General features: G+C 45.9%; 2 protein-coding genes across 3 annotated transcripts in view; both read right to left on the reverse strand.

The window, feature by feature from the left end:
* The window catches only part of MTUS2 (microtubule associated scaffold protein 2), a 371,219-nt gene extending 361,067 nt beyond the window's left edge, over window positions 1-10,152 (reverse strand). For both annotated transcript variants that reach the window (XM_053900643.1, XM_053900642.1), the window contains exon 1: window positions 7,809-10,152. In XM_053900643.1, the coding sequence (XP_053756618.1) occupies window positions 7,809-10,013 (2,205 nt within the window). In that variant the 5' untranslated portion in view covers window positions 10,014-10,152. The remainder of the gene's footprint in view (window positions 1-7,808) is intronic.
* LOC128777285 (translation initiation factor IF-2-like) overlaps window positions 10,146-16,097 on the reverse strand; it is a 195,295-nt gene continuing 189,343 nt past the window's right edge. Inside the window, exon 5 of the mRNA XM_053903668.1 lies at window positions 10,146-10,256. Within this exon, the coding sequence (XP_053759643.1) occupies window positions 10,217-10,256 (40 nt within the window). The 3' untranslated portion in view covers window positions 10,146-10,216. The remainder of the gene's footprint in view (window positions 10,257-16,097) is intronic.

Below are 16,097 nucleotides of genomic sequence, written 5' to 3' on the forward strand. Positions count from 1 at the left end.
AATAAATATTTATTCATTAAAGGAATCATGTTTCCATTCTTACCTAAGTATTTTTTGGCAGGGGGAGGGGGGCAGAGCACAAGCGGCCCGGGGAGGGGGGCGCAGAGAGAGGGGGACAGAGGATCCAAAGCAGGCTCTGCACGGACAGCAGCGAGCCCGACGTGGGGCTCGAACTCATAGCCTGTGAGATCATGACCTGAGCCAAAGTTGGCCTCTCGACCGACTGAGCCACCCAGATGCCCCCTTGCCTAGATTTCATAACATAACAATCCCATTACTTTTCCTATAGTTAACAGTTTGGGCTAGAATACAGACTATATAGCTATATGCATATATGCATATTCTGTACTATATGCAATTCTGTACTCACAAAGCCTATTCATGTTATTAGTGTTTCTTCATACTAAAAATTAAGAAAATGGGGCACCTGGGTGGCTCAGTTAGTTAAGCGTCTGACTCTGGATTTCAGCTCAGGTCATGATCTCACAGTCTGTGGGATTGAGTCCTGCGTTGGGCTGTCAGCATGGGGCCTGCTTGGGATTCTCTCTCTCTCCCCCTCTCTCTCTGCCCCTCCCTTGCTCTCTCTCAAAATTAAATAAACTTAAAAATATCTATATATTAAAAAATGAAAAAAAATAAGGCAAATAATCTTATTTCCTTTAAGTTAAAAAAAAAAAAACAGTGCCAGAGGCGATGTGTGAAAAGATACATCTGTTAATTAATTCTGCTTTAAATCACAATATATTTCATGTGTCAAACATTGATCTATTCCTGAATCATAAGTAGTTAACAAAATTCTTTAATAGGGACTTAAAGCTTTGATCCAAGCTGTTGAAGAGAAAAACTCTTAATGTGATACCCTTTTAATGGTGAAAACAGATACAAAGTTTTCCTTAAACTGACATTATTGAAACAAAAGATTAGACCTTTAAAGTTTTATCATAATCACACTGTAACATATACTCGATTGCTATAGCAGACAGACTGAATTCAGGCCCCAACAAATTATATTCTTGCAAAAGACATCCTACCCATGTCTTTTATTCTTGCAAAAGACATATATTCTTGCAAAAGACATCCTGCTCTCCAATAAAATTTTGACCATTCCCTACTTACCCTCTTACTATCAACCTTTGGCTTTTCTTTTTTTTTCTTTCTTTTTTTTTTTTTTACTGCTTATTTTTAAGACAGACAGAGACAGTGCATGAGTGGGGGTGGGGCAGAGAGAGAAGGGGGACACAGAATCTGAAGCAGGCTCCAGGCTCCGAGCTGTCAGCATAGAGCCCGACGTGGGGCTCGAACCCACGAACTGTGAGATCATGACCTGAGCCAAAGTCGGCCGCTTACCCGACTGAGCCACCCAGGCGCCCTACGGCTTTTCTATTATACTTACATCTCCTCTATTTTTCATTGTAATTTCTCGAAGTTTGGTGCCACTACTCTTTGCTTCTAGCAGGTGCTGTCACGAAGAAATGATTTCTAACCCACATCTGTCAGGATTGCAATATGCTGATCTCGGTAATTACTCAGTTCTCTGAAACTGGAGAGTTTTCGGGGGTCAAAACCCCTCAAGCTGCCGCTCAAAAACGACCTTATGATTTCAGTAACTTCAATGCCTGTCACTTTGCTGGGTAGTTTGTCTCTGGTAAGATTTAACAAATTTGTTAAGAAGGTGAAAAGTATGCCTACTTTGTGCATTTTTGATAAAAACAAAGGAATCTATAAAACACTTCCCACTTGTTTCTTTCATCTTTGTTGACAGAACAGAATATGTGTCACTGCACAGTCATGAACACATAGAGCTTGGTTTTATTCCTTCTTCTCTGAGTATTTTTTAGAGAAATAATATTGAAGCAAACTAAAAAATCCTTGTGATTTCAAACTCCCCAAATCAATCAAGGTACACAAACAAGTTAAGTTCTTACTAGAAATATGCCCCTTTTCATATTTTCCCCGTCCTGTTTTCAGCAGGTTGGGCTGGTCTGGGCCGACATAGGGCACATGTGGATGCTTCAAGAACCCCTGGGATAGATACAGGGAGACGTGTGATGGCTAACCTTGACAACTTGGCTAGGCCACGGTACCCAGATACTTGGTCAAAGATTATTCTACATGTTTCTCCGAAGGTATTTTAAAGGTGAGATCAACATTAAAATCAGTAAACCCTGAATAAAGCAGATTATTCTTCACCATGTGGGTGGGCCTCACCTAATCAGTTGAATGCCTTAATGGACCTCCCTCAAAGGACAGGGAATTTTACCAGAAGATGGCCTTTGGAATTTCACTGCAGCATTATCTCCTCCCTAGGTGTCCAGCCTGTGGGCCCATGCTGCATACTTTGGACTTCCCAGTCTCCACAGTTGCACAGACAAATCCCTTCAAGTCTGGGTAGATACTTATATGATACATACATACATACCTGTATTATGGGAGTAGGAAGGGGAACCAGCCCTGATCATATATCTGTATACTGCAAATACACTACCTCGCCCCGTCTTCTCACCGTTGCTCCTTTCTTCCCACCTCCTTACACCAAAAATTAAAAGAGTTCCCCCAAGGCATCAGTAGCAAGAAATTCCCCAGAGTCCTTAGGATGGGTGAAAGCAGAAAACCGTCTACACAAGTAAGCATATTTTATCATCGTGTCATGACCAGATCCAAGATGATCTTCAGAGCTGCTTCTGAAAGCTCTAAAAGTCTGTATTGTTCCAGACAACCAAGAAGAGCTGCCCTCTCTCAGGAGAGCCCTTACTCTTGACTTGTCCATGTCTACTAATGTTATCTAACCAGCAGGAGTCTGTCAATAATGATGAAAGAGTCTGAAGTCATTGGGGTTTGTACTGTAAACACGTTCTCATTTTATTAAAAAGATACGTGATTCTAAAATTTGTATGGCACCAGAAAAGACCTTGAGTAGCCAAAATAATGTTGAAAAAGAAAAGCAAAGTGGGAGGCATCGTAATTCCGGACTTCAAGTCATATTACAAAGCTGCAATCGTCAGGACAGTATGGTACTGGCACACGCGCACACACACACACACACACACACACACACACACACACAAAGACACACAGATCAATGGAACAGAACAGAAAATGCAGAAATGGACCCACAACTATATGGTCAACTCATCTTCAACAAAGCAGGAGAGTATACCAACGGAAAAAAAGTCCCTTTAACAGATAGTGTTGGGAAAACTAGACAGAGACATGCAGAAAAATGAAACTGGACCACTTTCTTACACCATACACAAAAATAAAGTCAAGATGGATAAAAGATCTAAATGTGAGATGGGAAGCCATCAATACCCTAGAGGAGGAAACAGGCAGCAACCTCTTTGACCTTGGCCCTAGCAAGTTCTTACTAGACATGTCTCCGGAGGCAAGGGAAGCAAAAGCAAAAATGAACTATTGGAACCTCATCAAGATAAAAAGCTTCTGCACGACAAAAGACACAACCAACAAAACTAACAGGCAGTCTATGGAACGGGAAAGATAGTTGCAAATGACATATCTGATAAAGGGTTAGTATCCAACATTTATAAAGAACTTCTCAAACTCAACACCCAAAAGGTAAATAATCCCACTAAGAAAGGGCAGACAACATGAACAGACATTTTCCAAAGACGACATACAAATGGCCAACAGAAGCATGAAGAGATGCTCAACATCACTCATCATCAGGGAAGCACAAACAAACACCACAATGAGATGCCATCTTATACCCGTCAGAATGGCTAAAATTAACAAGTCAGGAAACAACAGATGTTGGTGAGGATGCAGAGAAACGGGAACCCTCTTGCACTGTTGGTGGGAATGCAAACTGGTGCAGCCGCTCCGGAGAATGGTGTGGAGGTTCCTCACAAAATTAAAAACAGAACTACCCTACGACCCAGCAATTGCGCTACTGGGTATTTATTCAAGGATACTAAAATTCTGATTCGAAAGGGCACATGCACCCCAATGTTTATAGCAGCGCTATCGACAAGAGCCAAAGTATGGAAAGAGCCCAAATGTCCATCGACTGATGAATGGATAAAGAAGATGTGGTGTATATATATAATGGAATATAACTCAGCCACCAAAAAGAATGAAATTTTGCCATTTGCAACAACGTGCATGGAACTAGAATGTATTATGCTAAGCGAAATAAGTCAGTCAGAGACAAATACCATATGATTTCACTCCTATGTGGAATTTAAGACACAAAGCAGATGAACATATGGGAAGGGAAGGAAAAATAAGACAAAGGCAGAGAGGGAGGCAAACCATAAAAGACTCTTAAATACAGAGAACAAACAGGGTGCTGGAGGGGTGTTGGGTGCGGGGATGGGCTAAATGGATGAGGGGCATTAAGAAGGGCACCTGTTGTGATGAGCACTCGGTATCGTATGTAAGTGATGAACACTGAATTCTACTCTTGAAATCAATAGTACACTATACGTTAACTAACTTAAATGTAAATAAAATCTTGAGGGGGGAGAAAAGATATATGGCTTCTACAACTGAAAAATTGTTCCATTGCAATTGGTCAGAACTGTGTTCTTTCCCTGGAGACTGGCTGAGGCCATCCTGTGGCAAGGTGGGACACAGGGCCGGGGAGGTGGCTTGGGGGCCTCCCTGCACCAAGCCTGAACACACGAGGGGGGCCTGCTGGGTTGCACCCACTGGCGACACTTGACAGCAGGTCCCAGCTCTAGGAGCAAAGGCCAAGGGCCAGCCTATTGATGCAAGGAAGGTTACGGCAGAAATTAGCCCAGTGCAACACCCGAGGCTCCTCTGCTCTGTCTTACAGCCTGAAGAAAGGGCCTAAGACACTCTGATTATAGCAGGAGACAGTCCCCAGACAGAGTGGCTGGTGGTGCACGGGGGCATTGCTGTCCCCCTACCAGTGAGGTCTCTCCAAACCCCTCGAATTACTAACACCACACAAACACCCGTACTATCCCATTTCCTTGAGACTCAGGGTGGCTTCTAGAGGATTAAGAATAGAAAAAATAGGGGCGCCTGGGTGGCGCAGTCGGTTAAGCGTCCGACTTCAGCCAGGTCACGATCTCGCGGTCCGTGAGTTCGAGCCCCGCGTCGGGCTCTGGGCTGATGGCTCGGAGCCTGGAGCCTGTTTCCGATTCTGTGTCTCCCTCTCTCTCTGCCCCTCCCCCATTCATGCTCTGTCTCTCTCTGTCCCAAAAATAAATTAAAAACGTTGAAAAAAAAAGATTTAAAAAAAAAGAATAGAAAAAATATTTGGGGGAAAAACATGCATGTAACTTAGAAATTATTTATATTTTACGGAAGGAGCAGAAGCGATACAGAAAAGAAATACACGAGACCAAAATTAACAAGGCTCACGGAGAAAGAACTACAGAAGGTAACAGGATGTTTGCCTACGTCTACAAATGAAATTTCTCTCATGAACGTGTTTTTCAGAGAAAAATCTAGGGGATCTTTTTTTTTTGGAGCTCCCCCCTCCAAAAAATTTACTTAATTGAAGAAATGGTTCAAATGAAGAACTTAAGTGGATGGGTTGATACAACTTATAGAATGGGTAAAGGTAACCCCCAACATGCTGGCTGACCAGGGAAGTCATCCCAGGGGTCACAGAGAAGCCACCTAAGGGTTAGCTCTCTCTCGTCACAGTTTCCTAGGGTGCGCTTGTCAAAGAGCTACTCTGCCATGCCAGCTTTAAGGGCGCCACCTTGCACAGGTTGGTTTCTTCTGCAGTGATTCGATGAGAAGAAGGGTCTTTGGTTATTTAACCAGCTTTGGTGCCCACAGCCCCCAGGGAGGGTCAGAGGGCTGCCTTTCAAGGTCCTCACGAGGAGCATCCATGTGTCAGCAAAGAGCCTAAGGTCAGAGCCTCATCCTGAGCCTGGGAGGCCCAGGTAGATAAGATTTTAAAACTCTGAGCAAGACTCATTAACCAGCCCAGAGACTGATGTAGGAGACCGAAGCGGCAACCTGTTAACTGTTACTGAAATGCCACTGCCCAGGGCCAGGCTCTTAGCGTCCTCTGGCCAGAATGTTCTCTCCCTGCAGGCCTCTATTTGAGAGGCCCACTTAAAACAGGACGGCATGAAGCCCTGCACAGTGAAATGAGCCCCTACCAAAAAGAATGGACCCCTGACCTCTCAGGTCAGTATTCTCTCTGCAGAGAAGGGAATTGGGAAGCCACTCCGGCGGGCCCAGAGTTAGAGACAGCGAGCGAGCTGTGTGATGTGAAGCAAACAGCCTGCCCCAGGGGCAGGACAAACGGTCAGCTTTCTGGGGCGCCCGGTCAGGGCTAACCTTGGTCAAGCCTTGCTGCTTAGAATCGATTCACCCGCGTTGCTGTGCCAGAGCTGACAACGTCTGCTGTGATCAGTACATCCTGGAAATATGTCAAAATGTTCCATCAACCTAAGGTCCAAACCTGGACTTCACCTTTCTGTCTCTAAGAAGCTTTGGTTGACTTTTGTCTGCATCCAATACGTAGGAGTTCATAATCCAGCTTTCAACATTTTCTGATCAAATATCTATATCAGCACTGATCCAAACTCTGGGAACCCAGTAGGGAACAAAAATAGAAAAAGCCCCTGCTCTTGTGGATTTTACATTCTAGTTGGTGAGGCAAAAACAAAAGAGTATGTATACCAAATGGAATAAGCACTAAGAAAAAATAAATCAGAGAAAGCGTTCTCAGGGAAAGCGAGGCATCTCTCCAACGAAATGACATTTGGACAGAGACAGAAAGTAAAGGAGAGAGCCATTCAGATATCGGGGAGAAGAACAGGCCAAGAAGAGAGAGGTGCAAAGGCCCTGAGACAGCAGAGGGAGAGGGGGGTGAGCAGAGGAGGGAGAGGAGATCGGGTAGGTTATGGATCCAGACTGAGTACATCCTAAAAGCTGAGCCATCCTATATGCATTATCCTGTGTTCCGAGTGGACTGGGAAGACTTGAAGGGCATTAGGGAGAGGAGTGATCTCCTTTTAACTGATCACTCTGGCCTGAAATTATTTCGGGAGACAAATCTACTTTCTGAGCTCTGGGAGGACAACTCACCATAGCACCCAGAAGTGAAAACGGCAGCACAGTGAAGAACCCGGGAGGGTGTAGGCAAACATCTTAGCACTGTCCTTGTTCTGTGACTCAAACTGAGTTATTCAAACCCTTCCGGATCTGTTTCTTCATCTACACAGTGATAAAAACTGTAATCCCAACCTTCAGAAAATCACTATAAGGATCCGTGAAGATTGGTGAAGATGAAATATTGTGTTGTGTGGGCTTAAGACATAGTAGGTGCTCAACTAAATGTTAGTTGTAATTATTATTTTACTTCAAAATAAAGAGCCCATGCCTAATGCGTTCTTTGCTAGTCGCTGTGTTTTTCATATGCGTGTACATGAGATTCTCTCATAAGGAAAATATCCCTCCTGAGAGGATGAAGCCAGGCCAATTTGAACGATACATTTATTTTGGATTTTTGCCCCATTGATCTGGCTTATAAAACACGCATGCTCATTTATTTAAACAGGGAAGCCAATTTAAATGCATACTTACCTAACCTCACATATATTACGCAGAGTGGGAACTTAAATAAGCCTCCTTAGATGTTAGCTACGTCTCATCATATCATCAAATTCTTCTAGTCAAAAATGCCCATTTGTCTACACGCTCCTCTAGATAAAGACCTCCATTTCTGTACAAATATACCCATCAAAATCTGCGATTTGCTAAGAGAGGATATTCTATTCTGACAATTCACACTGGAAATCCATAATAAACTTTGTGATGTTCAACTTACAGATCGGGTCGCGGTGACAGTCTCTTACCTCCTGCAAAAACTTCTCACTCATCTGACTGAAATGGTGTCCTGGGGGCTTGATCCCAGACACCATCAACCCAGAACTGAAGACCCGTGGCTTCTGCAAGTCCGGCTTGAATTTCTCGTACAGGTCACCACCTGCTGCCTTCTCCTCTTTGGGAAGAGGCATGGGACACGTGGGCGGAGCGTAAGGAAGCCCCACTGGCACCAGCGAAGTGTCCACCTGGCCGAGGGCCTGAGGACTCCTCCTGATGTAGGTGATGATCTTGGGCCTCACGTGCTTGGGCTTGGGCAGAACGATGGGCTTGGGTTCTGTCCTTTCTTCCGCTTTTTCAACCTGGTGGTTCTCCATTCCATCCTGTGAGGGAGGGGTGTCTTCAGAAGGTGGGAGGACAGGCTCGGGGACCCCGCTGGGGCAGGTGCTCTTGTCAGGCACTTTTGGGGGGGGGTTCGACAACCGCGCGCTATCGGTGGGGGGGACGGCGGCCGAGGGGGGCCTCGCATCCGCACCCGACGCGCCTGAGTCCTGAAAGCTGCTGCTACTAGCTGGTGTCGGCCGGTGGGTCACATTCGCGGTCGTCTCTGGATGGAGGGGTGCCGGGACGCTGCGAAGGGCGCCCGCTCCCCCCGGGGCGCTTTCAGTCTCAGCTGCACTTTCCAGAAGGTTCCTACTTCCTGCAACAGCTGCCGTGACCTCTTTGCCGGCCCCTCCTTTGGAGCTGTTGCTTTGAGGGTCAAAGGGCTCGGGGACCCCGGCGTTGCTCTCTCCAACAGAAGGATCCGAAGTACAAGCCGCAGCACTGCCCACGTGCCCGCCGTCCAGCGCTCTCGCCTCACTGACCTCTGAGGGCCTCCTGTCAGGTGGATCATAAAGGATAAGAGGTACCTGGCCATCTCCCGACGAGACGGCACTGGATGCCATTTCGCCGGGCTTCCTGGCTGCACCTGCCGAAACTTTACCTGCGGGCTGCTTATCAGCGGCTGCCAAGGAAGCAAGGCCCTGGGTGAGCGTGGGCTGAAGAGCACCCTCCTCAGGTAGGCTGCCCGCTCTCTTGTCCTGCTCGCCCCTGCCTCTTCCCGCCCCGACGTGCTGGAGACCGTTAGGTGACAGGCTAGGTGTGCCACCGGGGGCAGTTTCCTGCTGTGCTTTCCCACCAGGCCCCTTCCGTTCCAGGGACAACACAGCCCCTTCCTTCGAGCATCCCACACACTCCGCCGGGGTTGACTTCAATTCCTGCATGGCCTTGGGGTGGACGACCCTCGGCTCCGGCTGGGGCTCTCCCTTTCCCTGACCTAATTGTGCTTCTGGCTTACCCGGGATTCCCTTCGGGGCTGAAGCCGAATGGGGACCGGGCTCTGCGGGGGCAGAACGTGATGTGCTCTCGTCGCTAACTCTCGGTGCACGTCCCATCTGGGTCTCCGAGGGGGTGGTCTCCTTGGCTGCTGAGGTAGATGGTTTAGGATGACGCACACTCTTTCCCTCTGAGGTACAGTCAGCCGGAAGAAAGGCCGCCCCTAGAGAGGGGGCCGTGGACATCGTCTGCGGCCCGTCCCCGCCACCGGGCTCAGGACGCGGGGCCTCGGGGGAGTCCAGCGGTGTGGGCTGCGGACTCTGCCCGCTGAGGCTCCCACCGTGCTCCCTCGGGGGCACATCCACAACAGCAGCGCCTCCAGCCCTTTCCAGAGAATGCCTTCTCAATTCCTCGTTGTCAAGGGTCTTTGCCAACTTATCCTTAGGAGCCTGCCGGGGCGGGTCAGCGTCCCTTTTGGCCGAAACCTCTGGACCGGCCTCAGCCATGACATGCCTCCAACTTGACAGACTTGCTCCCTGAATACTCCAAGGGGTCTGGAGGGTATCTGTGCCTCTCTCCGTTGTGTGCTCTTCGTCCGGTCCTCCGTGAACGGTGGAAGAAAATTTAAAATCTTTCAGGCCGGTGGGGCCAGCCTGCAGTCCCTTCCCAAAGCCCTGAAGTTGGTGGAATTCCTTACAGAAGCGGGTACTGTTTTCTGGCTCCCTTGAATTTGCGTTTCTAATTTCATCTGTCGGGTCACCTGTCCCAGACCCATCATGAGAGGAACGGACCTCCAACATGATCTGATTGGCATTTGTATCTCCCAGACTTAGGATACTCTCGTTATTATTTTTCACTCCATTTCTGTTGTCCCGCAACGGAGCGTAACACGATTTCTTCGGAGCCACCGGGACGCTCATTTTCAGCCCTTCAGTGGGGGCGGCTGGCCATGCAGTCCTACTTAATGGAAAGGTGCTTCCTCCGAGCTGCTATTTGTTTCGTGGGAAATTCTCAAGCTGCTTGCTGCCTCCCGACAATGTCACATTGCAATACTACCTGAACCATTTTCAGAGCGGTTTTAAAACCAAGCATCGTCTTGACATACGGCAGGATGACTTATCTGTTAGGTTCCTGCTGAATGAGGGCCAATTAGTCCGTGAGACCTAGAGAGAAGTAAAAATAAAACCATGTTATTGGCATCGACAAACAGAGAGTCTCGGGAGAAAAAGGCATGGAGAATACAGCTTTATTCATCACGTTTGTATTATTAATTCATTCACTCAGCCCATAAATTTCTCAAAAAGCCTTTCTGATAGGTGCCTGCTGGCCAAATTGGGGGAAATTAAAACATAAAAATTATTAATGTTAGGGATTGTGAAATACGTTAAATCTTAAATTCAAATTTTAAAAATCCACAGGTTCATACGGATGACGATTTAAAGGCTGGAAGAGAAGGGAAAGCTTGTCTTCACCGAATAATACCCAGACATATAAGAAAAATCATACAGTTAGAAAAATCGCCATTTTGGAATTACACAAGGCAATTCATTATCTTGGGTGTGGGACCCCAACGGTTGCCAACAATATCAGGTGAAAGATTACTGGGGACCAGGATATTCATTCACAGAATCTAAAGGTACCAGTCTCCAAATTACTCTATTTCTTACAAAAGGAAACCTTTATCTTTACAATGGAGATATCTGGTGGACACACCTTAACCAAGTGGTCACGTTTAACGCCAATAATGGAAACTGACACCACGTGTTCCTGCTGTTAGGCAGTTCTCAGTGCCTTGTCACTTAGATCGTATTCTTGCTATACATGTTCAACCTGAAGTTAACCACGAGGAAATAATCAGGCACATTTAAATTGGCGGACAGTTGACAAAATAACCGGCCTAAACCTGCCCCCCAAATGCCAACGGATATCTACATACAATGCATGAACCTTGGCCAGATCTCGGATTCTAAAAAAATAGTTAGCGAGTGACGTTATTTGGGCAATTAGACATTTAAAATGGGTTGTATATTGGGTCAAGGTATTTTGTCAATGTTAACTTTCCTAGGTGTATAACAGTATGGTGACTATATCTGAGACAGTCTTTTTTCTTGGAAGATCCAAGCTTTTAAACATGATGTGCTTTTTGACATGACACGTGGTAACTTACTCTCCAATGGTTCAGCAAAGTGTGTGTGTGTGTGTGTGTGTGTGTGTGTGTGTGTGTGTGTGAGAGAGAGAGAGAGAGAGAGAGAGTCTGAAAAAGAGAGAGAAAACAGAACTGTGCCAAATGATAATAATTTGAAAATCTAGGCGATCCACTCGACAACACCTGTAACTGTTCTATAGGTTTGAAAATTTCCAAAATAAGAAGTTGGAGGAAATTCTACCCCAGCCTTCAGGGCCTGCGTGATCCAGTCCCTACGCACCTTTCCAGCCTCACCCCCACCACTCATCCTCTTACTCTCCAGGCTGCAGGCACACTGTCCTCATCCTCCACATTACCGTGCACCTCCTTCCTGCTTCGGGGCCTTGGCACAAAGTCTACCATCTACACAGAACATGGGTTCTTCTCCCAGCATTACCTAACTCCTTTGTAATCTTCAGTTTGCAGCATAAATACCTCTTCCCCCGGGAAGCCTTCCTCACCCACTAAAATAGATTAGGTCCTTCTATGATGACCTTTCACAACATCCTGTACTTTTACTTAAAAAAAAAAAAAAAAACTCTTCAAATGTGCCAGACACTGAAGAAAATATTGTTCAATACCTAGCATATGCATTAGGCACTTAACATGTATTTGTAACACAAATGAGTAATGAATGAATGATGAAGACCTTCTCCATGATGCTATTTCTGCCCTCAAAGAGCTTAAAATCTAATACAGTGTTTCAATTTCTATTAGGGAGATTCACAGATCATCAGGAAACCACTCATTTCAAGGTTAACATTGGTTTATCCACTGCTGGGAGTGCATTTTATTAGGCATGCGGGGGGGTGGCAGCGTTTCAAAGGAACAAGGTTCTGCTCCATCCCCAATCCCCCCGTGGGGATTCAAAGTTAACAGCCTTCTACACCTTCCTCCTCGTCCATACAAGTACACATGTACACGTTTTCCTGAGAAGCCGTTGTTACGTTTCTGCTGAAGTAAGTTACAAGGCAACCCCCCCCCGTCTCCCTTCGTTACTCTTTACTCTGTAATTTCATCTGTTCAAAAGATTACGTGCACATGCATACGTACAGATAATCGTGTATATATACACACATACATACATTTGGATGGATGCTACACAGCCGGATGACAGGATGAACACCTGAGAACAACCACCAATAACACGCGGCCACTTCCACCTTCCTCTCCAGCCCAGCCCCCTCCCCTCCCAACTTTAAAACAAAATTTTTTAAATTATTTATTTTTTGAGAGAGAGAGAGAGGGGACGAGCAGGGGAGAGGCAGAGAGAGAGGGAGACACAGAATCTGCAGCAGGCTCCAGGCTCCGAGCTGTCAGCACAGAGCCCGATGTGGGGCTTGAACCCACGGGCCGCGAGATCATGACCTGAGCCGAAGTTGGCCGCTTAACCGACTGAGCCACCCAGGCGCCCCATCCCCTCCTAACTTGTCACTTGGCTACCTGCCACTGGCATCCCGAAAACCTCAGGTGATAAAACTCTCTTTGTTTCTTTCGCATCTATTACAGTCGCACGTATTTTTTACATAAATGAGATCATTTCCTAGAAGCTGAGGTTTTTGTGTGTTTTATTTGTCCCTTCTCCCTCGCCCCAAGACACATTAACACCCTGGTCTAGGTCTTGCCATTCCTTCCAACTTATCCTGCCCAAATACACACACCCGTACGTGTGTGGGCACTCTCGTTCCCTGGCATTCCGCCCTTCTGTTCTTCCCATCGGTGCTCACTGTCTTCCTCTCCCCACCCCACCCTCCCCTGCCTCCATCCCTATCTCCCACGTTCCTCTTCTCCCTCTTTGCCTCCTTCCAGGCCTGTCTTCAGTAAGCCACTGATGCTCCGGGTCCAGCTTCACCCCAAGAGAGCCCTCAGGCTTCATCAAGATGCTCACACTCTGATCCCTGACACAGAGGGGATTCTCAGTGAATCCATCTTTATTTCTTTATTCAAGTTAAAACACGTTTTCCTTGAAGACACACATATCCTCTGGGCACAGATACAAAAAGCATGTAGACAAATCAGTAAGACAGCAGTTTAAAAGAACACCGTGCTCTCTGGGTCAGAAAGCAGGCGTCCCAGAAAGCCAAGGAGAGCAAGAAATCCCACAAATATGGGCCGTCCACAGAAAGTGAGTGCCTCTAATTCTCTGTGGACAGAATTATAAGGATGAAGCCAAGAGCCCTCTGGTTTGAATCGTCAAGGCCGGGAGAAAGAAAGAAAGGAATTATTTTCACCAATGACGGACAAATCCAGAGGGTCATACACAGCAATCCACACGTGATCGTTAGAGACTGACAAACAGGTAGGTGTCAAATCAGTGTCTTGCTAGAAAAGAGCTGTATTTTAATTTTTAAAGAATTACATAATAAATATCTTTTTCTTTCTCAGTAAGCAATAAAGGTCACTCACTGGTAAGGGAATGGAAAGCTAGGACTTTCTACAGGCCAAGTATTGTTCTTAGCACGAATTCATATTCATAAAATTTAACTTAACTTCTAAATTATAACTCATTTTGTTTAATCTTTAACTTTAGTTCAAGTTAAGCTATTTAATATTTGTGATGGCCTCCAGAGACAGATCTTAACATCCCCTTGCTTTTTCTCTGCTCTCCGAGTAAGGAAGTGAAAGCACAGGGAGGGCAACATTCCCAAGGTCACACAGCCAAGAACTGGCAGAGCAGAAACAGATAGGTAAGTATAATCTGTGCAGAAAGTGGAAGCTTTACAAGGAAAAGCTGCCTTTCGGTGAAGTGGTATAGATCCCAAAGAAAGAATAAAAGGAAAAGATACTATCATAAGCCCAAGAATAGAGAAGCAAAACCAGAATCCAAAAAAAGGAGAGAAAGCTCACATAACAAGAGGAAAGCATTTAAGAACCTTCTTCAGGGGCGCCTGGGTGGCTCAGTCGGTTAAGCGTTTGCCTCTTGATTTTGGCTCAGGTCAGGATGTCATGGTTCTTGAGATGGAGCCAGCTTGGGATTTTCTCTCTCCCTCTCTCTCTCTGCCCCTTCCTCGTGCTCCCTCCCTCCCAAAACAAACAAACAAACAAACAAACAAACAATTTCAAAAGAAGAAGAAAAACAACCCTTCAGTTCTAGAAGGCAAAATGTCGTACAGGAGGTAATGTTTCCTCTTTCCTTTCTTGCCAAGACTCGACATCTCCCCCCTAGAGCTGCATCACATGGCCACAAGTCAATCACAGGGTCAATATGAGCAAAAGTTTTTGTTTTTGTCTTTTTCTGGATCTGGACTTCAATCCAAGGCACCCAACTAAGATAAACATGTTTTCCCCAATATGAAACGTGATCATACAAATTCAGACTCCTAATACAGGATTGTACGATTACACAAGAAACAAAAATATGTTGACCAACCGTGCTAACCGCCCCCACGTGAGGTCCATTTTCCCAGAGCGAGGCATGCAATTTTCATGTACTTCACATGTTACTATAGAAAGTTATGAATGATGACCTGAGAGGTCAGTGAGATTTTATCTAGGAAAAAAAATCCATTAATTAACTCCTGGGTCCAAAAGGAATTTAATGATTTTATAGGTTCCTAGTCTCTCTGATGCTTAATGGTCTTCCAAGGGATCACCCCTGGTGCTAAGGTGAAAACGCCCGTGTTAGGAGATCCACCAGCTTTCTTGGCAGCCTATCAGCCCTCCAGGCAAGGCCACTGTCAAACTAGCCCAGAGTGGAGATCTGCCTCTTTAGAGCAATACAAGGCAATCCTTCTTCCACCAGGAACAACACTTCAGGTCTCTCCGAAGAGCTATTATGCCCCCTTTCTCATCCAAACCTATTCTCTTTGTGAAAGAACTCAGATTCTCCCAATTGTTGGCGCAGGTTTAAGAAACTCCCACCATCTAAGCCCATACCCCAGGCAGCCTATAGTCCCTCCTGAACAGCATACAACTGCACACAATACTCTAGCTCTGGGTGCATCATCCAGGGTCCTGTGAAAGCAAGACTTGCATTCACTTAGTTATACCTCTAACCACACGATCTAAAAGAGTGGCCTCTCCATGGATACATGAATAACCCTGTTGATTCCACATCATCAAATAAAATGCCAAAGTCCTATATGAGTCACTCCTAAACGACAGGGACTCAATCCTAGAAATCTGTAACCGGCTTGTAGCATCCACGGGTAGGACCATAAAAGTGTACCTGTGGAGCTTCATCTTGTTGGTCCACTGTTGTCCATTGTTCAATTGTCCCTTGTCCATTGAAGTCCATTGTTCTATGCTGTTTAAAACTTTTTGGGCCCATCCTTAATTTTTCATCCAAAATCTTTGCAATCCATTCTATTTCCGTACCGTCTTCGCAGAGGTAAGTGTGCCTTCCTTATTATCATTTCGCTGTTTTGTCAGCGAAACAGGGTAGGAGGCAAAGCAGCAGGTTCTCATCTGCTGATCAACACTCCATGGGCACATTCACGTAGGCACCCCTCCACCCTCTGGGCCCTGCAGCTACTGTACATGTCCCCACGTGGTCCATGAGAACATTGTAAGAGGAGAAACTTCTGTTGGATGTGTTGCTGAAATAATTATAATACTGCCTCTCTTCCAACAGAGGATGAGAGAAAATCAAAGTAAAGAAAGAAAATGAAACTGTCTCCCTTGGTCTGGTCTACACACTCCCCAAAATTCTCCTAAGGACCACTGTTTATTTTTCTCAGTATTCATAATTTATCCATCACCAACGCTTTTTAAAATTCAACATGGGCTCAGCATCAGGTTCACTAGCATGTAGTTTGAGGACCACATCATCTCCTTGCCAACAGACAAAATGTTTTTGCCCGTCTTTATCAATGAGGCA

Source organism: Panthera pardus, unplaced genomic scaffold (assembly GCF_024362965.1).
Source record: "Panthera pardus isolate Hobbes unplaced genomic scaffold, ASM2436296v1 HiC_scaffold_1, whole genome shotgun sequence".
In the NCBI taxonomy this organism is placed as follows: Eukaryota; Metazoa; Chordata; class Mammalia; order Carnivora; family Felidae; genus Panthera; species Panthera pardus.